The 22,076-nt window shown below is 42.4% G+C and overlaps 1 protein-coding gene across 2 annotated transcripts in view; it reads right to left on the reverse strand.

The window, feature by feature from the left end:
* NINJ2 (ninjurin 2) overlaps window positions 1–22,076 on the reverse strand; it is a 78,954-nt gene that overhangs the window by 17,470 nt on the left and 39,408 nt on the right. The window contains exon 1 of one of the 2 annotated variants that reach the window (XM_080811349.1): window positions 19,976–20,333. The exons of the other annotated variant lie outside the window; for it this stretch is intronic. Coding sequence (XP_080667475.1) covers window positions 19,976–20,020 — 45 coding nt within the window. The 5' untranslated portion in view covers window positions 20,021–20,333. Of the gene's footprint in view, window positions 1–19,975; window positions 20,334–22,076 lie in introns of those variants that run through there. 2 annotated transcript variants of the gene reach the window in all.

Below are 22,076 nucleotides of genomic sequence, written 5' to 3' on the forward strand. Positions count from 1 at the left end.
TTGGCCTTCAGACCCCGTGCGCTAGCCACTCCCTGCACCGCCACCATAAATGTCAGAAGACAAAGACAAATGAGAAAAATGATTGCAACACATAGGACAGAGGACTGATTTCTCTGATATACACAGAGGTCTTTAAAGTGAACCCAACAGAAAAATAGAGGATGCTAACCAACAGGTCACTGAGGAAGCAGATGGCTAAAGTGTGCGAACGCACGCATGCCCGTGTGTGCGCACGTGTATGTGTGTGCACATGTGAGTGTGTGTGTCCCCATTACGCTGGTTGCAAAGATTTAACTGACTTGATAACATTCAGTGTTGGTGATGATGTGGATAAACAAGCATCTTCATACACATAGTGGAATGCAAATGTAATTTACTACCAAATGTACCCAGATTCCTACACTCTTTTCTGAAGGACAGTTTGGAAATTATCTATTAAACTTTAAAATATTCTCATCCATTTACCTAATAGGTGCACTTGTGGGAGTTTCTCTCACAGAAAATGTCCTCCAGAGCGCATTTCATCCACACAATGAAATATTATGTATGTCTTTAAAAACAATGAGTTAGGGGTGCCTGGGTGCCTCAGTTGTTAAGTGTCTGCCTTCTACTCAGGTGGTGATCCCAGGGTCCTGGGGTCGAGCCTACATCAGGCTACTTGCTCAGTGGCGGGAAGCCCACTTCTTCCTCTCCCACTCCCCCTGTTCGTGTTCCCTCTCTCCTTTGTCTCTCTCTGTCAAATAAATAAATAAAATCTTTAAAAAAATCAAAAGAAAAAGGATGAGTTAGATCCTTATGCATAAACATGGCAAGATATATAAAACATATCTAGTGGAGGAAAAAGTCATTACGAATATGATTATGATCTTGTATTGGTACAAATTAAACAAAAAATTCAGACTATCTGTTTTAGACTACTATACATTTGTAAAGCACAGGAAAAAATATGGAAGGAATCTGTGTCATGATAAGGATTTTCCCTTTCTAAGTTATGTATTTTCCCAATTTGAATTTTTAAAGAAATCTCTCTACATCCAGGGTGGGACTCGAACTCACCAGCCCAGAGATCAAGGGTTGGACACGCTACCAACTGAGTCAGGTGCCCCCTCAGTTTGAATTTCTGACAACCAGAAGGTCATTCTTTTATAATCAGGAAAAACAGAAGTAAAGATAAAATGTAATTAAATCAATCAATAAATATTAATATATTAATATAGTATATACGATATATTAATATAGTATATACGATATATTAATATAGTATATATGATATACTATATTAATAGAAATAAATTATATAATTATAGTATAATTATATGATCTTATATAATTATAAATTATATAATCATAATAATTATAATCACAATAATACATAATATATAACAATATTATAATATATAATATGTAATAATTATATAATATATGCTATAATATCATATATAATAATTATATTTTATAAATATACATTATAAATTAAATAACTAAAACAAATTAGATTCAATAAATTAAGTAAAAATTAAATGTAGATAAAATACTTAGAGTTATAAAGATAAAATTGACATCAGTGTTTCTGATAGGGTAGCAACTCCTGTGCATTCATAATCTGGAATCTTGCACCAGTGGGATTCAGCCTGAGGACGACTTTTCCGGAATCTGGCTCCTTTGTCAAGCGAGAGTACCCCCAGTATTCTGGTGCACAGATCTATTTGCCCAGTGCCCATTACGGCAGGCGACCGGGGCTGCCGCTGCAGGGCATTTGGAAGCCTGTCAGTGCCAAGAGTCCTCTCTGACGGATGCTCACCGCCGAGCATAACCCTGAACAATACCTCTTCCAAGCAGGTGAGGAATAATGCATTCCGATCAAGGTGACAGCGAAGCGGTGAGAAAAAAAAAGGTCACCATTCCCGCGGTTCTTGTGAACCAACAGTGAAGGCGGGCCCATGTTCTGCAGGCTGGTGGGGCTCCAGCCCTCAGCAAGGCTTAGGCAGCCCTGTGCCCAGCCCTCAAGCCCAGCGGCATCACCTCTCGCCTCCTGCCTGCTGACAGCGCTCTGCCGGGCAAAAACAGCACCGCTAGGCTCACGGTGCTCACCCCGCACGCGTCAGCAGTCTGGGACTGCTGACTCTCCCGAGGCAAGAAACTTTCTTGCTGTCAGTCATTTCTGCTAAGAAAGACAGCCCCCCCCCCCACGCCGTACCCCTGCACCCCGGTCCCTGCCGGGGACTGAATGCTGACTGGGCTGCACCCTCGGTCAGAAGGCTGGGGGCCATTCTGATTGCAGAAGGCTCTGGAAAGGCAGTATTATGAGAGTATTATGAGAGCTCCATAGAGCTCGTCTTGAAACCAGAGGCCTCTCAGCTGAGCCCGGACTCCCTGGAGGGATGGTGTCTGCTGGGGTCAGACGTCAGCAAGGGAGCAGCTGGGCGCCACCAGGCTGGCTTCTTCCCGCCGTCCCTTGGGAGGGTTATCTTATGGACCAGCTGGGCTGGGGGGTGCTGCCGGGCTTTGTGGGCACCGCCTCTGAAGGCCAAGGGTGTTGCTCTGGAAATTCTCAGGGATGAGGGGGCAGGGTCTGAGCCTCATTGTAACAGAAGATCCTTCTCAAAGACTGAATTGGCTGGTGGCAGGTGAAGTAACTTGTCACTTTTGAGCAAAGAGCCCCCCTATTTTTACGAAGTCATCCTCTTGCCTCTCCTGGTCTGTTCATTGCGCCAGCTGTTCCTTAAAGCTAAAGGCCAGGCTGGAGCCAAATGCACATCTGGTTTGCATTCTTGGTGAACTTTCCATCTGTAATGGGTACAAAGGCGGTCTTTGAAGTCTGAATGGTGCCAGATCTGGCTTTCTTACATGCTAGCCCGGTGAGCTTGGACAAGCTAAGTCCCTCTGAGCCTTGGTTTCTTCAAGCACAAAATAGGAACAAATGATAGTCCCAACCTCACCTGTGTCACCGGAAAGATGAAAAGAGATAATACATGTAAAATAGTGCAATGTCTGTAAATAATACGAGGGGGTACTTCCACCCCTAGGAGTATTCAGAGGTGAGTTGTTTTTTTCTTTTAAAGATTTTATTTACTTATTTGACAGAGAGAGAGAGATCACTAGTAGACAGAGAGGCAGGCAGAGGGGGAGGGAGAAGCAGTCTCCCCGCTGAACAGGGAGCCCGATGTGGGGCTCCATCCCAGGACCCTGAGATCATGACCTGAGCTGAAGGCAGAGGCTTAACCCACTGAGCCACCCAGGTGCCCCCAGAGGTAAGTTTTTAGTCCGTTTGGTCTCAAAACCAAATCAAACGTAGTGTATCTGTACTTACCCCCTATCTGCCCCCATTTCTGCAAACTCTATTTTGTGATTTTTGTTAATCTTTCAAATTTATCTTGATAGTCTCTGTTCCGTCTTCCTTCTTTCAATCTTTTACTTTATGTTTTTAAGCCTATTATTAATTCTAAGTCTGCAGAATTCAGTGTGTATCTTACACTTACAATACATCTCAATTCGTGCATTAAATTTTCAGAGGTTCAAGAGAAATGTAGTCTTCCCAATGCAATAAAGTTGTGGTTGAAGGAGAGCTATTTTACCGGCTTCAGTATTTACATTTTAAATTAATTAAAATTTCATAAAATTGAAACAATCCAAATGTCCATGAACGGGTAAATGGAGAAATACAATGCGTATATCCATATAATGGACCACTATTCAACAATAAAAAGGAATGAAGCCTGGATACATACTACAGTATGAATGAACCTCAAAATACGATTTTAGGTGAAAGAAACCAGATTAAAAAGACTGCAAACTGTATGATTCTATTATTATGAAATGTCCAAAATAGGCAAATCTATTGAGACAAAAAGCAGATTGCCTGCCACAAGGGTGGAATGGAAATTGATTGCAACTGGGCATGAGGAAATCTTTGAGGGTGATGAAAATGTCAAATAAAATTTTAAAATTCAGTTCCTTAGTTACATTAGTCACATTTTGAGTTGCTCCGTAGTCACATGTGGCTAGTGAATACTGTGCTGGACAGGGCAATTCTAAATATTATAATTCGTAAGCCTAATAATTACAAATGGGGCAGTGTACTTTATGAAATTCTTACCTTTATCTTTTTTAAGCTAAAGCGCAATAAAACTGCAAATTAAGCCTTAAATGACCACATGTCATAACAGAATACTAAAGCTTAAGTGTCTAAAAACTTGACAGTTTAGAGGCACCTGGGTGGCTTAGACGGTTAAGTGCCTGACTCTTGATTTTGGCTCAGGTCATGATCTCGAGGTTGTGGGATCAAGCCCCACATCAGGCTCTGTGCTCAGCACGGTCTGCTTGTTCCTCTTCCTCTGTTTCTCACCACCACCCCACACCCCCTCCCCCCGGCCTGCTCACTCTCTCTCTCTCTCTAAAATAAATGAATAAATAAAATGTAAAAAAATTTTTTTAAAAACTTGAAAGTTTAAAAATAATGCTTTCAATACACCTTTATATTCCAAAGAATAAACTAAAAACTCAAATATACAATAGTCAAGACTGCATAGTACTTACTTAAGGATAGACATATTGATCAATAAAAAAGAATTGAGAGTCTAGAAATAAATGATCATATTTATTGATTTTTAACAAGGATGCCAAGACAATTCAATGATCTTTTCAGCAAATGACACAGGGACAAATGTAAATTTATATGTAAAAGGATGAAGTTGAAACCTGGCCTCACACCACATACAAAAATTCACTCAATATGGATCATAAGGGGTGCCTGGCTGGCTCACTTAGTAGAGCATGTAACTCTTTTTTTTTTTTTTTTAAGATTTTATTTATTTATTTGACAGAGAGAGAGATATCACAAGCAGGCAGAGAGCCAGGCAGAGAGAGAGAGGGGAAGCAGACTCCCCACTGAGCAGAGAGCCCAATGCGGGGCTCAATCCCCAGATCTTGAGATCATGACCTGAGCTGAAGGCAGAGGCTTAACGCACTGAGCCACCCAGGTGCCCCAAGCATGTAACTCTTGATCATGGGGTCGTGACCTTGAGCCCCACATTAGGTGTAGACATTTCTTAAATCAATCAATCAACTTAAACAAACAAACAAAATACCCAAAATGGATCATAGAACTAAATTAAGAAACTAATACTGTAAAACACTTAGGAGAAAGTATATAGGAGTAAATCTTCGTGACCTTGGGTTGGGCAATGGGTTTTTAGATACAATGCCAAAAACATAAGCAATAAAAGAAACAATAAATTGAACTTCATCAACATTAAAAACGTCTTTGTTTCAAATAACACCATCAAGAAAGTGAAGAAAAAAGTCATGGCATGATAAATATAAAGAAAATAAAAGACCTCAAGACTATAAAAAAAAAAAAAAGAAAGTGAAGAAAAGAACTCACACAATGGGAGAACATGATTTGCCAATCATGTATCTCATAAGGGGTTAATATCTAGCCCATATAAGGAACTCATTCAATTCAATATATAGGAAGACAAATGATCCAATTAAAAATGACCATTTTCTGAAAGTGCTATATGGACAGCCACAGTTCACATGAGAAGATACTCAGCATAACCGTCATCATTAGTTATCATTGCAGATAAATGAGGTACCATTTCACATCTGCTAGAATGGCTACAACAAAAAGCATTGAAGTACCAGCTGTTGATGCAGAAGTGAAGAAACTGGAAGTCTCATTGCTGGTGGGAATGAAAAATGGTGCAGCCACTTTAGAAAACAGCTTGACCGTTCTTCAAAGGTTAAGCATAGAGTTAACCGTATGATCTAGCAATTCCACCCCCGAATACCACCCAAGAGAAAGGAAAACATATGTCCACACAAGAACTTGTACATGAATGTGCATAACAGCATTGTGTTCCTAACAGCCATGGCAGAAATAACCCGAATGTCCGTCCATCAGTCCATTTGGTCTCAAAGCCAAATCAAACGTAGTGTATCTGTACAATGGAATGTTATTCAGTGATGACAAGGAATAGAGTACTGACCCAAGGGATAACACGGATGAACCTTGAAAACATTATGCTAAGTGAAAGAAGCCAGACACAAAAGGCCTCATATTATAGAATTTCATTTATATGAAATGTCTAAAATGGGTAAATCTATGGTGGTAGAAAGTTGAGTAGTGGCTTCCAGGGACTGGGAGAAGTGAGGAATAAGTAATGCTCGCAGGTTTCTTTTTCTTCCTTTCTGTCTTTTTTTTTTCCTTGAGGGAGGGGGAAAAGAGAGAAGCGGGAGAGAGAGAGAATCTTAAGCAGCTCCATGTCCAGTACGGAGCCCAACACAGGGCTCAGTCTCACCACCTTGAGATCATGACCTGAGCTGAAATCAAGAGTCAGAGGCTTAACCAACTGAGCCACCCACATGCCCCACTTTCTTGCTTTTTTTAAAAGGTTTATTTAGTTAAGCAATCTCTGCATGCAACATGGGACTCAAACTCATGATCTCTAGATCCAGATTCACATGCTCTTCCGGTTCAGCTAGCCAGGTGCCCCCAGGTTTTCTTTTAAAAGTGATGAAAACGTTCTGAAAACAAATGATGGTGTTAGTTGCACAATTCTTTTTATTTTTTTTAGCATCTTTTAAAAAATTATTTTTTAAATTAACATATAATGTATTATTTGTTTCAGGGTACAATTTTCTAAATATATTAAAACCCATTGAACTATATGCTTTAAACAAGTGAATAAGACATATATATATACACATATGCATATATACATATATATATGTGCGTATATATATACACATCCCAAAAAATCAAAAATTGTTCTTAAAAATCAATTATAGATTTCATAGTTAGTTATGGGAATTATGGGAATCAAAAAATATTATGGAATGTAATAAAAGCTGTGTTAAAGCTAAATGCTGGGGTGCCTGGGTGGCTCAGTGGGTTAAAGTCTCTGCCTTTGGCTCAGGTCATGATCCCAGGGTCCTGGGATTGAGCCCCACACCGGGCTCTCTGCTCAGCAGGGAGCCTGCTTCTCCCCCTCCTCTCTCTCTGCCTGCCTCTCTGCTTACTTGTGATATCTGTTTGTCAAATAAATAAATAAAATCTTAAAAAAAAAGAAAAAGCTAAATGCTTTCATTTGGGGCTCCTGGGTGACTCAGTAGGTTAAGTGTCTGCCTTCCACTTAGGTCATGATCCCAGGCTCCTGGGATTGAGCCCCTCATCGGGCTCCCTTCTCAGTGGGGAGCCTGCCTCTCCCTTTCCCTCTTCTGGTTTCCCAGCTTGCGCTCTCTCTCTCTCTCTCTCTTTCTCAAATAAATAAATAAATAAAATCTTTAAAAAAATAAAATAAAATGGAAAAAGCCAGAAATCTGAATATTTTAAATAAATCAACTTCTCAAATTATGTTGTTAGGTTAACCAACAATAATATTGCTTAATGCAATAATTCTACTGTTTATTTGGCAAAACATTAAGGCATGATAGTTAAGAAAAAAGCAAAAAAGGGGGAAGACTTGCTCTAGAAAAGAACATCTATTAAATAAGCAGATCAGTCAACTTTGAAACCGATCTTAGAATAAATAAGAACATAATGAATGTTAAGGAAATACCACAAACTTATCAGGGCAAGGGATACATTATTCATCAAATAAATTTCAAATAACTTAAATAATAATTAAAGGTCAAAAAGAAACAATAAAAACAGAAGACAAGATAGTGATCCTGTAACGGGGAAGGATTTTCCAAACATAAAAAATGTGGGGGCACCTGGGTGGCTCAGTTGGTTAAGCATCTGACTCTTCGATTTTGGCTCAGTTCCTGATCTCAGAGTGGTGAGATCGAGCCTGAGTCGAGCTCCAAGCTCAATGCAGAGTCTGCTTGAGGTTCTCTCTCTCTGTCTCCCTTTGTGCCTCCCCCTGCTCATGTGCTCTCTCTCTCAAATAAATAAATAAATAAAATCTTTTTAAAAAGTGACAGAAATCACAAAGGAAAAGATTAATAGACATCACAAAGGTTAAATTTCTGCCACTTGAAAAACTTAAAATTAAAAGGTACATGGGGTGCCCAGATGGCTCGGTTGGTTGGGCATCTGACTCTTGATTTCAGCTCAGGTCATGATCTCTGGGTGGTGGGGTGGAGCCCTGAGGGGGGGTGTCTGTGCTGAGCATGGAGCCTGCTTGGGATTCTCTTTCTCCCTCTCCTCTGCCCCTCTCCCCACTTGTGCACTTGAGCACTCTCTCAATAAACAAACAAATAAACAAACAAATAAAATCTAAAGGTACATCACACAGATATTTCAAATTTATATCCTGAACAAAGACACACTTAACACATGTTAAGTATATTTATGACCTCAGTTTTCTAAAGTAAAACAAAGTGCCTTTCCATACCCAGGGCAAAAAACCACAATACTTAACAGCAAAATGTTGGCAGTTACAGGCCGTGAGCTTACAAGAACTGCTTGCTTCTACTACCTGCGTGACCTTGAGCAAGTCATTAACCTCTCTGTGCCTCAAATTCCTCATATGGAAAATGAAAATAACTATAGTGTCTTCCTGACAGAATTGTTGTGAGGACTAAATGAATTGATGCCAGCAAAGTGCTTGTAACAGAGACCTGCACGTGGTCGGCACTCAACAAATCCCAGTATTAGTATTTTTTAAAAAGATTTCATTTATTTATTTGACACAGAGAGAGAGACTGACAGACAGACAGCAAAGGAGGGAACACAAGCAGGGGGAGCAGCAGAGGGAGAGGGAGAAACCTGCTTTCCGCTGAGCAGAGAGCCCGATGTGGGGCTCAATCCCAGGACCGTGGGATCATGACCTGAGCTGAAGGCAGACAATTAATGACTGAACCCCCCAGGTGCCCCCCAGTATTGTTATTATTATCGTATGTTTCCTTACACATGGGCTATTGGAGCTTCCGTTTGGTGACCCAGAATATTAAGGATTGTAATGCACGAGAACACAGACTTCAATGTTACAAGGAATGGACGTGTGAAAATAGGTCGAACAACTCAAAGAATAAAGATAATGCATATTATTCACATTGTGTAAAGTCAAGGAGTTATCATGCACACGTGATGAACCAGAGTCTCAAAAAAAAACCAAAAAAAAACCGACCTTGAGACGAAATAGGGCCAAGTGAATTTCCTACTTCTCTTGCCAATGACCAAGAAGATTTCATGGATCTTCTTTTAAGGATCGTAGCAGCCACAGAAGAGAATTTTTGGCTACCATGAACAGTCAGCATTAAGAAGTGTCGTAGGAGCCTGTGTCTCTGAAAATAGAGCTAGCCCTGAATGAAAGGTGTGGGTGGGTTGGGGTGTGGTCAGCTTGGGTGGAATGCTGCCCTGTCGTACCCCTCTAGTATACCACTGAACCCTTCTAGCATAAGGGACTTGCCGCTATCACCAACAGGATTTTCTTTGTAACTCTGGGCTCCTGTGGTGGTGGGAGGTCCCCTCCAGAGACAATGTAATCTCTCATACGTAAACACATCTCACAAACATCTGCAGGCAAGCCTTCGGTAGAGAACTGAGCTTGGTCATGGATGCAGAGACTGCTGCTGGCATACCGAATCTAGGCACCCAATTGCGTGTGAGCTCACAGACGTTTGTTCCCTGTGTGTGTAGATATGTTCAGATAGTCCTTTGCTAATGACCTGTTTCTAGAATGCCCAGGGATGATTCTAGACCTGGCTACATCCCAGGTGTTTTCACTCACATCCCCTGGGCATCCAGAGGGTGAGGGCCAGAACCTACGTTTAGAGCCCCATTCTGGCACCCCCTTCTTGCTTTTCCTCTCCAGGGAGAGGGGACCCACAGTGGATTCCGGAGAGACGCTGAGGTGGCTGCCCGAACTTGCCCGTGATAACCAGACTGGGCTGTGCCAAGGGTGTGAATGGCGTAGACCTGGCGACAGGCCACCTTCAGAGACGGAGCTCACTTGTGACTCAGCCTGGGCTTGTAAGAAATGAAGAGAAAGGAAGGCAGATGCTTAAAACTTGGTCATCAATTGAATCTAAATATCTAATTGGACTCACTCAAGGTATTCCTAGTGTACACCAGACTGTTAATAGCAATGATCTCTGGACGATAGAATTAAGGGAAATTTAAAATCCTTTTTAGTGTATATCTCTATAATGTTTGATTTTTTTTTGACAAGAATGTATTTGTTTTACAAGCAGAAAAAGAGAAATATTAAAATAAATAGATAAGGGGCACCTGGGTGGTTCAGAGGGTTAAGCCTCTGCCTTTGGCTCAGGTCATGATCCCAGGGTCCTGGGGGTCGGGCTCTCTGCTCAGCGGGGAGTCTGCATCCCCCTCTCGCTCTGCCTGCCTCTCTGCCTACTTGTGATCTCTCTGTCAAATAAATAAATAAAAAATCTTAAAAAAAATAGGTAAAACACAAATTTAAAAAGTCTTTCCTGTCTAGTTAATTTGTCAGTGGGTTTCAAAAGCCTTAAAAATGTGTTTACCTTTCGAGGTAGTAGTTTCATTTTAGAAATTTATCTTAGGGAAATAATCAGCAATGTGTGAAAAGTTTAGCTTTACGAATATTCACGAGGATACCATTTATAAGAGTGAGAACAGGCCATAACTAACAATAGGGGGTTGGTTAAAGACTTATGGTATAATCATACTATGGGCTATTAGTATTTTAAATGCTAGTTACTTTAAATGTTATTGTACGAGAATTGTGGTGACAGATACTTAGAGTAGAACACAAGTTGGTAACTAAATGTGTGTACTTCATGACACTACGTACATAAATCAAAGAGCCCAGAATTCCATTAAAAGATGAATGGATAAAGCAGATGCGGTATAGGGGCACCTGGGTGGCTCAGTGGGTTAAAGCCTCTGCTTTCAGCTCAGGTCACGATCCCAGGGTCTTGGGATGGAGCCCTGCATCGGGCTCTCTGCTCAGCGGGGAGCTTGCTTCCTCCTCTCTCTCTCCCTGCCTGCTTCTCTGCCTACTTGTGATCTCTGTCTGTCAAATAAATAAATAAAATCTTAAAAAAAAAAAAGAAAATATGGTATATATACACAATGGAATATTACTCAGTCATCAAAAATGAAATCTTGCCATTTGCAACAACATGGAAGGAACTAGAGAGTATTAGCTGAGCAAAATAATTCAGTCAGAGAAATGCAAATATGTATGATCACTCATACATGGAATTTAAGAAACAAAGCAGATGAACAGAGGGAGAGAGAAGGAAAAATAAAATAAGATGAAAATTGAGAGGGAAGCAAACCATTAGAGACACTGAATTCTAGGAAACACACTGAAGGTTGCTGGAGGCAAGGGGACTGGATGGAGGGATAATTGGGTGATGAGCATTAAGGAGGGCACTTGCTATAATGAGCACTGGGTGTTATATGCAACCTATAAATCACTAAATTCTACCCCTGAAACTAAAAAAAGTTCCAAATTCTGAATTTGCTATGTTTTTTGTTCTGTTTTATGTTTTATAGATTTTATTCATTTATTGGAGAGAGAACAGGAGCAGGAGCAGAGGGAGAGGGAGAGGGAGAAGCAGACTTACTGCCGAGCAGGGAGCCCCACGCAGACTTGAACCCAGGACCGCAGGACCAGGGCCTGAGCCAAAGGCAGATGCTTAACCAACTGAGCAACACAGGCGCCCCTGAATTTGCTTCGTTTTAGAATAAGAGGATATTGATATATCTTATATTGCTGTATCTTTGTAATGAAGTAAGTACTACATTGGAACCACTATTAAAATTACAAGCTATTTTAAAAAAGAAGAAGACTGGGAGTTAAAATGAAAATGTTAGCTATGGTTATTTCTGAGGGGTCAGATTACTGGCTTATATTGATTTTGTGTTGTCTTCCTGAAATTTTCAAAGATTCCATAATAAACATGTATTACATTGTAGTCATATTGTACAATAAGCTTTTTAATATTGAAAAATTTCTATTCACTGAGAGATGAGAATAACAAAGCTGAATCCTGGAAGTTCAGGGGGGCTCGTAGCCCACAAGAATAGGTAGGCGTCCTAGACACAGTGGCAAGTCACGCACTGAGAGGAAGACACTGTGCTAGTCTTCTCGCCATCTCTAACCCCCACAGCGTTCCTCAGGGTGAGGATTATTATCCCCATTTACAGACCAATAAATGGGCTCAGAGAGGTAAAGAGACACATCAAGATCTCACAACACGTTCTTGGCTTTGCTAGCTAGCCTTTGGACCCAACTCTCCGCAGTAGGGTTGGGCACGAGGACCCCCAGCACCCCCGGAGTGTGGAAAAGTGTCCCTGGGGCTAGCCAGCTGCCTCTCCTCATCAGTGAGGTCAAACTTGCAGCCCAACACGCTTGAGTGGGGGCTCACATTCCTAAGATGTCACCCGCTGACTTGATGGTGACACTGTTCACATGGCCAGTCTCTGAACATGGGACACCTCCAATGCCAAGGTTTACACACTTGAGGAAACACCCCACCCCCATCCTTTGGCCAGACTAGCAGAGGCCTGGTGTTCAGCAGCCCTCCCCTGCCCGACTTCTGCGGAATGTGCCCCGAAGCAAACTGGCACCGGGACTCACATCTACTCCTTTACCTCCTGAGCAACTGGGAGGTCTTGGCTGCCAGAAGCTTCAATGCCTCAGGTCTGAATTTCTCAAAGTGAGTCTTAGAAGGTCCTCTGAACTGGGTCCTCTGAGAGGCATGGAATGGAGGTGGCCAAAGCTAGGGAGAGCTGGGGCAATAATCTTCAGCCCTGGGTAGGAGCTGAGAAACGGGTTGAAATGAGATCATTTGGGGGAGGGGCGGGGGGCAGAACTGTTGTTAAACTTCTTTTGTTCCCCATTTCTGTTAGCATTGTTCTAATATTTATGTAATTAAAAAAAAAAAACCCACCCTGAGTTCTCAAAGAGAAAAAAAAGATATGTAGACATTTCCCCAAATCCCTCAATAGTTAACCACCACCGATTCCTCTGCCCTTTGAGATTCAGGACAGACTGGTTTAGGTCCACATGGACCAAGTCTTAGTTATTCAGCTCTCCTCTCTGTAATTTGCCTGCCATTTATTGCATTTGTAGAACCTGCCAGAGCAGCCAACACATGGTGAATGCTCTATAAATATTTGTTGAATAAATGAGCAAACTGGGTTTGCACCCTCATTCAGAACACATTCTGAGCCTTGCAAGTAGGGAGGGGCTTTTTGGACTATTGGCTGTTAATAAAAGGAGATATCTTTTTAAAAAGCAAAGAAACTATTTTCTATGGAATAAGAGTGTCAAGTTAGGCACAGTTTATTAATTTTTCTGCATCAATAAACACCATTTCTCGGTACATCCCTTGAGCCAACAGCAATCCCTTGAGTCACGATCAGATTGAGAGCAAGTGTTGACACCTCAGGTTGGATCTAATGTGTTGATAAAGTGAGAGCACTGTGCATAAGATAAGCTGGAGACTTCCACATTCAAGAGTGATGATGCTGGAGAATTACAGTTAGACATGCTGCGTTGACTCTAGAAATGCCAGTTTTATTGAGATGTAACTCACACACCATATAATTCACCTATCCAAAGTGCAAAAGTCAGTGGCTTTTAGTATATTCACAGAGTCGTGCATCCATCACCATGATCAATTTCAGAACATTTTTATCACCCTGAAAAAAAAACTTCCATAACCATTTCCTCCCCATCCCCTGGACTCCATCCTAGGCAACCACTGATCTATTTTCTCTCTGTATAGATTCCCCTATTCTGGACATTTTATGCAAATGGAAGCATTTGTGACTTTGTGACTTTTGCTAAGCGTTATGTTTCCAAAATTCATGTTGTAGCATGTATTTCTTTTTATCATTAAATAAAAATCCATTGTATGGATATACCACATTTGACTTATCCATCTTCAGCGGTTGACTGTTTGAGCTGCTTCCATTTTTTTTTTTAAAGATTTATTTATTTATTTATTTGACACAGAGAGAGAGAAATCGCAAGTAGGCAGAGAGGCAGGCAGAGAGAGAGGGGGAAGCAGGCTCCCCGCCGAACAGAGAGCCTGATGCGGGACTCGATCCCAGGACCCTGAGATCATGACCTGAGCCGAAGGCAGAGGCTTAACCCACTGAGCCACCCAGGCGTCCCAGAGCTGCTTCCATTTTTTGACTACCATCAATAATTTTGCTTTGAACATTCATTCATTGTGTGAATATATACACAAGAGTGGGATTGCTGGGTCCTATGGTCTATGTTTATCTTTTTTAAGGAACTGAAAGACTGTTTTCCAAAATGGTTATACCATTTTACATTCCCATGAATACAATGTGAGGTTCCAATTTTTCCACATCTTTAAGAGCATTTGTTATTATCTGTCTTTGTGATGTTAGCCTCCTAGTGCGTATCAAGTGGCATCTCACTGTAGTTTTGAGTTTGTCTTTCCCTGATGGCTAATGATGTTGAACATCTTTCCGTGTGCTTATTGGCCATAGGTATATCTTCTTTGGAAAAATGTTATTTGGATCTTGTGCTCATTTAAAAATTGGGATATTTGCCTTTTTATTATAGATTGTAAAATTCTTCATATATCCCAGATACAAGTCCCTTATCAGATATATGATTTGAAAATATTTTCTCTTGTGAAAGTTCTCTTCTCACTTTCTTGATGGTGTCATTTGGAAACAGAAGTTTTTAATCTTCATGACTAATTTATTTTTTCCTTTGTTACTTGTGCTTTTGGTATTACATCAAAGAAAGCTTTGCCTCATGAAAATTTACTCTTATATTTTCTTCTAGAGTTTTAAATTTTTAGCTCTTACATTTAGGTCTATGGTCCATTTTAAGTTAATTTCTGTGTGTGGTGTGAGGTAGGGGTTCAGCTTTGTTCTTTTGTGTGTGGATCTCCAGTTATCTTGGCACCACCGACTAAAATGACTATTCTTTCCCCCACTGAGTTGTCTTGGCATTCTTATCAAAGATCAACTGATCACAGATATAAAGGTTTCTTTATGACTCTCAATTCTATTTCATCTATCTGTAGGTCTATTCTTATGCCAGTATCACACCTGATTGCTTGATTACTGTAGATTTGCAGTAAGTTTAAAAATTAGGGCATATAAGTCCTCCAAACTTGCTGTTTTTCAAGATTATTTTGGCTATTCTGGGTCCTTGAAATTCCATATTTCTACATTGAACTGTGAAAAGAAGTCAGTACGTTTTTTTTGTTTTGTTTTGTTTTGTTTTGTTTTTGTTTTTTTGTTTGTTTGTTTTCTTTTAAGTAGACTCTTGCTCAATGTGGAGCCCAATGCGGGTTTGAATTCACAACCCTGAGATCAAGACCTGAACTGAGATCAAGAGTATGATGTTTATCCAACTGAGCCACGCAGGCACCCTGAGAAGCCAGCAAGATTTTGAAAAGCATTTTTTAAAAAGATTTTATTTATTTATATGAGAGAGAGAGTGAGCAAAAGAGAGCATAAGCAGGGAAGCAGGGGTAGAGGGAGAGGGAGAAGCAGGCTCCCCACTGAGTAGGGAGCCAGATTCTGGACTCTATCCCAGGACCCTGGGATTGAGACCTGAGCCAAAGGCAGATGCCTGACCAACTGAGCTACTCAGGTCCCTTGAAAGGGATTTTTAAAAGTATAAATTGCTTAAAATAAACAAAAAGGCAAAAAAAGTTTAAAAAAAAAAAAAAAGTAAGGAGGGGTAAATGATTTGACCAAGCAGTAGAAGCTGCAGGTCCAAAGCCTCCAGAAAGTAACCAATAATGGGACATGAGAAGTTCAAGAAGGTCCTCTTACATAAAATCTTTTTAAAAATGCTTTTCAAAATCTTGCTGGCTTCTTGGGGTGCCTGGGTGGCTCAGTTGGATAAACATCACTGGAAACACAGGGGACCAAGGGATGTGAGAGTGACTTGCAGAGTTGAAATGGGGGATGAGCTAAAAGTCTATTCTCAGAGAAGTTCAACACTCCCGATGTCCCCACAACACCCCTTCAAAGCCTGGTGACAGCTCTTCCTCAAGGCAAGAGATTAGAGATTTGCTCTTTTCTAGAGCAGTGCTCTTAAATCGTGGTTCATGAACTGGTTTAGGCCCACAGACTTTGTTACTGGCCCTAATAAGATAAGTACAGAAAATACAAATAAGTGTTTAGAATTTCCGTAGAAATTTAAAATTGCCTCAACATTCAAGTGAGTTCTCAGTGGAGTTTTCTTGCTGAACAGGATGTAGACCAGTTTGGATGTTTGAACTCCAGTTGGAAGTCATGTGTGGTAGGAGATATGGACTAGCCACGCACATTAGAACTACATGTGGGTCCCTGACAGATCAGGTTTAAAAACTGGGCCTTCACCACAGATAGCTTGAGAAGCATCCCCTAGAGTCTGACAGACCAGTTGTATGTATGGTTAGGAGAGGGTTGAGGCTCCTGGTTAACAAACTTCATTCTCAACAATAGGATATCCAGCCTTCCTCCCACACTCATTCAAGAAAATTGTCAGGTAGGCTTACACCCTCCCCTAACACCCATCCCCAGAGAGGCGTCTAGAAGATTCTTATCAGCAAAGACTTAATGGCCCAGAGAGACTTTGAAATGTTGACATTTCGAAGTCTCTTCAGATAAAAAGCTGCTTGACACCCCATCTCAATATCTCTACAGTGAAACTCTTCAATGGATAAGTTATACCCATGCACCTAAAGCTTAAAATGAACTTCTAAAAGGTTTGTTTTGTTTTTTGAATAGGTTTTATACTAATATGGTTCAGAATTCAAAAGATTCAAAAGGGTGCAATGAAGAGTGCCATCAGCTACTTCTTTGTTCTCTTCTGGTAAACTGTTTGGCACCTCACTCTTTAATATAAACAGGAAGTCTATATGAAAGACAGAAACCAAATTAAAGAAGTAAGAATTGCAGAGAAAAGAATGTAGAGAGAAGAAAAGTTCAAAAAAAGGAAAAGAATCATGTCCCTGGAGACAGAAGAGAAGCTATTCCACTCATGGAAGAATGGTAGCCTAAGAGAAAAAGGAGTATTCAGTGAACAACAAAAGAGAACTCTGAGAATTTAAAAATATAAATATTTAAAATTCAACAAGAAAAGAAAGAAAACTATTATAAAAAAGAAAACTATTAGAAAAAATAGTTTATGAAATCTTCCAGAAGGTAAAACAAAGAGATAACGAGATGGCAAATTAGATACGGAAGCTAGGAAACTCAAAGGATCAGGTCAGAATATCCAACATCCTGACAACAGGAGGTCCAGATGGACGGAACAAAAAAAGAGGGGGGAAGAAATCATTTAAGAAATAATCAAAGGACGGAGCGCCTGGGTGGCTCAGTGGGTTAAAGCCTCTGCCTTCGGCTCAGGTCACGATCTCAGGGTCCTGGGATCGAGCCCCACGTTGGCCTCTCTGCTCAGCGGGGAGCCTGCTTCCCTCTCTCTCTCTGCCTGCCTCTCTGCCTACTTGTGATCTCTCTCTGTTGAATAAATAAATAAAATCTTAAAAAAAAAAAAAAGAAATAATCAAAGGAATTTTTTTTTCCCCACAACAGAAAGATATAAATTTCCAGGTCAAAAGACCCATCAAATGCCTCGTATAATGAGTGAGGAAGGAGCCATCCCAAGGCACAGCATTGTGAGCTTCCAGAATACTAGAGGTCAGGGAGAAGAATAGGAAAACTTCCAGACGTGAGATACAAAGGACAGAGGGTTGACATGGCATTGGGTATTACAACAAGCCACTCTGGAAACTAGAATTCTATACTTGGGGAAACTATAGATCCAGTATAAAAACATTTTCAGTTATATTAATAAGTAACATTTTACTTCCTTTGCTCACTTTCTTAGGAAGTTACTGGAAGATGTGCACCACCAAACCAAGGCAGGAAATCAAGGAAGTAGAAGATGTGGAATCCACAGGACTGTGGAGAAAGCTGCCTTAACCCTAACCAGGATGGAGGGGAAAGTAAGGAAGGAAGGGTTGGAGGCAGAATGAAGCAATGAAGTGAGTGCAAGGAAAAAGCAGAGGCAAGAGACCAAGGGAGTCCCCTTTGGCTCCAACTCTTCCTGAGGCACATTTTTAATCCTATACTTGGCTCTGTGGGACACTTCACTATCCTTGTAACAAACTCCTCTTCTTGCTTAACTAGTTCCCACTGGATTTCAGTCACTTGCCACCAAAAGAGCCTTCCTGATACCTTTGCTACTCAAGGAGTTAGAACCAGCAGCACCAACATCACGGGGAGCTTGTTAGAAATGCAGATTCCCGGGCATCTCCCAGACCTACTCAACAGAATCACATCATAACAGGTTTCCCTCTGCACATTAAAGTCTGAGAAACCCTGTCCTAGGGGAGGAGTCAAGATGGCGGAGAAGTAGCAGGCTGAGACGACATCGGGTAGCAGGAGATCAGCTAGATAGCTTATCTAACCATTGTGAACACCTACAAATCCAACGGGAAATCAAAGAGAAGAAGAGCAACAATCCCAGAAACAGAACCCTGTCCTAATATATCTACTTCACAAGGTCAAGGACTGGGCATATTAGAGGTAATATGTAGAATCCCTGAGCACGTAGTAGGTGCCCTGTAAGGTATTGATTATGAAGAGGAAGAGGAAGAAGAAGGAACTAGAAACACTTGGGAATGACCGTCTCAGTCCCTGGGTCCACAGTAAATGGTGGTTCTGAACCAAATTACAAAAACAGACACACAACAGAAAAGGCAAAAGCACGTTTCTACCAGGAAACAGGTTTCAGCTCTGTTCCGGGAACTTGTCAGGTTAGTCAGTCTAGATGTCAACATGGGAAACCAGTAAGAAAAGCCACCTCTCAGGTGTGGCAATTGACTAGGAGTGAGTGACAGACACTCAGCATCTGGGTGACGTTTGGCAGGGGAAATGCTGAGCTAACCCAGCCTTTCTCAGCCGGGCAAGCCTTCAGCCCCAGCACTCAGGAAGTAGGTCAGGAGGAAATATCCTGAGTGAGCAATGCTGAATTGCTTTTTCAGGCAGAAATCCGTGGCCCATAGGGCTGGGGGTGGATAGGGAATGGGAATGACAGGAGGTTGGGGGGCCCACTGCGGGGGTAGGGGTAGGGAATCACATCCCATTCTTGGCAGAAGCAAGGTTGCCTCTCACATAGTTTTCCTGGCTCTGGTCCTTTGGCGTTCAGCCACCTTCTTCGTGCTGGGGGGCTTCCAGGGACTTTGGAATGCTGAGTAAATCTGAATGAAGCCTGGGACTGGAAAGCTGTTAAGGGAAGGAGATGTGCTTGTAGAAAACCCGTGTCCTATCTCAGCCACCAATGTGCTGTGGATCGAGCACGATGACTCCAGGTCCGCACCTCCCCGAGAGTTCCTGCTGATCACTGCTTCCTAATTGCCCACGAATTGTATGGCACTGAACTCAGTCCTTGGGAGTCCTTACTGGAGACGCACCACAGCCCTCAAAAAATTTACACAACAGAGTCTCCAGCCCTTTAAAATAACCATGGGAACCTTGTTCTATTCAGAAATAGCAAACTCCATCATTAAATGGATGTCTTTATGAAGACTGAGTGTAGGTATCACCTTTGCAGCCACCATGATGGTGACCAAAGCCTAACATTTCCTGTGACTGGCAGCGAGAACATACTTACTATGTGCCAGGCACGTTTCGAAGTGTATTTTATGTATTTTAAATGTATTATATATTTTAATTCATTTGATCCTCATCACAACCTTGCGAACTTAAATACAATGTCAGTCTCCATTTTACAGATGGAAAAGCTGAGGCAGAAAGAGAGTAAGCGAGGTCATGTAGTAAATGGCAGAACTGAGATTCAAACCCAGGCCGTTTGGCTCCAGGGACCCTGTTCCTTAACCGTGCATCGTACTTAGACCATGGGCACAGGTGTCCGCAATGGCTTTCTTGCAAACAGATCCCACCTCACCCTTAAACAAAAGATCTGATTTTAGCCAGATAACTCAGAACAACATGGTGAGGGCTAAGAGTGGAGGTGTCAGAGGTCAGAGATCTGGGGTCTACTCCTGGTGCCGCCGTTTCAAAAGGAAGGCCACTTACGTGGATCGGGTGCTCAACACAGGTCAGGTACTGGGCACTTTCCATGTTTGGTCTCCCGTCGCTGTCCCTCCCTGGGTTTCGGTTTCCTTACACGTCAGGTGGAACGGGTGAATTCAGTGATTTGGTCTGGACCAGACTCACTGGAGAGGTACCAGGTGCCGTGCCAGGTGCTGAAGGGCACAGACAAATGAAGTAGAGACCTTGCCTTTGCAAGGCTCCCGGGCCAATTCTCTTTCATTTTATAAATCCTCTGGAGTTGAGCAACGCGATCATTACCCCTGTTTTTGAAAATGGGGGAAATGATATTTGAACCCTCAGTTCAGTCGTAGCCAAACAGAGTGTGAGCGCAGGTCGACTCTTAGCTCGGGCTCTCTCTGCTCCCGACCCTCCCACTTCATCCTGACGTCACTGGGACTAAAAGCTACGAAGTCCACTTTGAATTCCTAACTTCTCCCAGTCATGTGGTACCCCTGTTCTGCCTTCCCCAACCTGACAAGTGCAGACACACACGCACACACACGCACACACACGCACACACGCTCGGTGCTGCACCCCCAAAAAACACAAGGTCAATGCTATGGAGTAGCTGACAGTCAGGCCCCTCTGGCAGCCTTCCTTTCTGGGGCAGAGCACAGAGCTGAGAGTCTGAGTGCAGAGTCAGCAAAGCCGCAGCCACCATATGCATCCCGCTGACTCGGAACTGAAGCCTCTTGCCCCGTCATTACTTGACAGTGGGCAGGAAGTCCTCAGCTAAAGATAAGGTCAGTCTGGTGGCAGAGAGGAAGGGGCTGGTGAGCGCAACCTTCTGCTAAATGCACCCCCACCATTGCCGTGGGCTCTCCTGCAGCAGCCAGCACTGTGCCCTGCAAACAGTAGGTGCCCAGCGCGGTTTCCTGATGAATTAGCTCTTCTGAGCTGCTCCGCCCAGCACAGCTGCGGGGATGGGGTTGCTAGGCAGGGGCATAATATGTGGGTCTAGTGCCTGAAGGAAATGACTTCAGCTCCATCTTGTTTAGCCAAGCTGCGCTCTGCCCAGGAGAACAGCAGCTCTGAAGATGTGTTCTTTAAAGAACTCCGTGTTAGACAGCTCACTTCTGCAATCTGTCCCAAGAACTTCCGTTTCTATCCCCTAAGTTAGGACAGGGGAAGAGGCCCGTCATCCTCATGCTTTCTCGAAGTGGCGTAAAGAGGGCAAAGGGCTTTAGATGTCGCTTAGTCTAAACTCGTCCTGTTCTGTTCTCCTCGCCATTCCCATGTCCATGCTTCCATGCCTGCCATATCTGTCCCCCAGGGCAAGAACCTCCTCCCCAGGCTAGAGTCAGGAGGGACGAAAACTTCCGTGAACTTCCAGGAACCGAGGCCACTCTTGCTTGTTGTAGGAGATCGTCCCCCAGTATCTATTTGACCTTCTCACAGAGTGGTGGGACGTTTGATCGGGCATGTGACCACCTAGCTAAAGTCAACCTTCCCCAATCTCTCTTGTGGTATGTCCACGTGATCACGTTCTAGCTAATAAGAAGTTTCAGGAGGGGCACCTGCGTGGTTCAGTCGGCTAAGCATCTGTCTCTTGATTTCAGCTCAGGCCATGATCTCGGGGTCGTGAGATCGAGCCCTGAGTTGGGCTCTGTGCTCAGCAAGGAGTTTCCTTGAGATTCTCTCTCCCTCTGCCTCTGCCCCCCACCCAATAAATAAATAAGTAAAATCTTAAAAAAAGAAAGAAAGAAAGAAAGAAAGAAAAGAGTTAGCAAGAACAATCATGCACTTAAAAGGAAGGCCAGTCCAGTTAGACTGGACATAATGGTGAGCCATCCTCAACTGTGTGCTTAAGACAAATATCCGGAGAGTATAGTAACAAGCTAGAAGGAGCCTGGATTCCTAACACTGGGGAGCCCCCATATTATCCCTGCAGTGTATACACTCAGACTCTTCCCACCGGAGAGAAATAAACTTCCATCTTGTCTAAGCCCTTCTTATATTGGGTCTTGACAGAGCTGCCAAACTTGTATTATAACTAACACAACACCCTTTGGGGTGTAAGGGTGGTCACAACCTCCGCTTCTCTGAGATTCCCCAAATCTACTCACCCAGGAGCAGCCTAGAG

This window comes from Martes martes (assembly GCF_963455335.1).
Source record: "Martes martes genome assembly, chromosome: 8".
Classification (NCBI taxonomy): Eukaryota; Metazoa; Chordata; class Mammalia; order Carnivora; family Mustelidae; genus Martes; species Martes martes.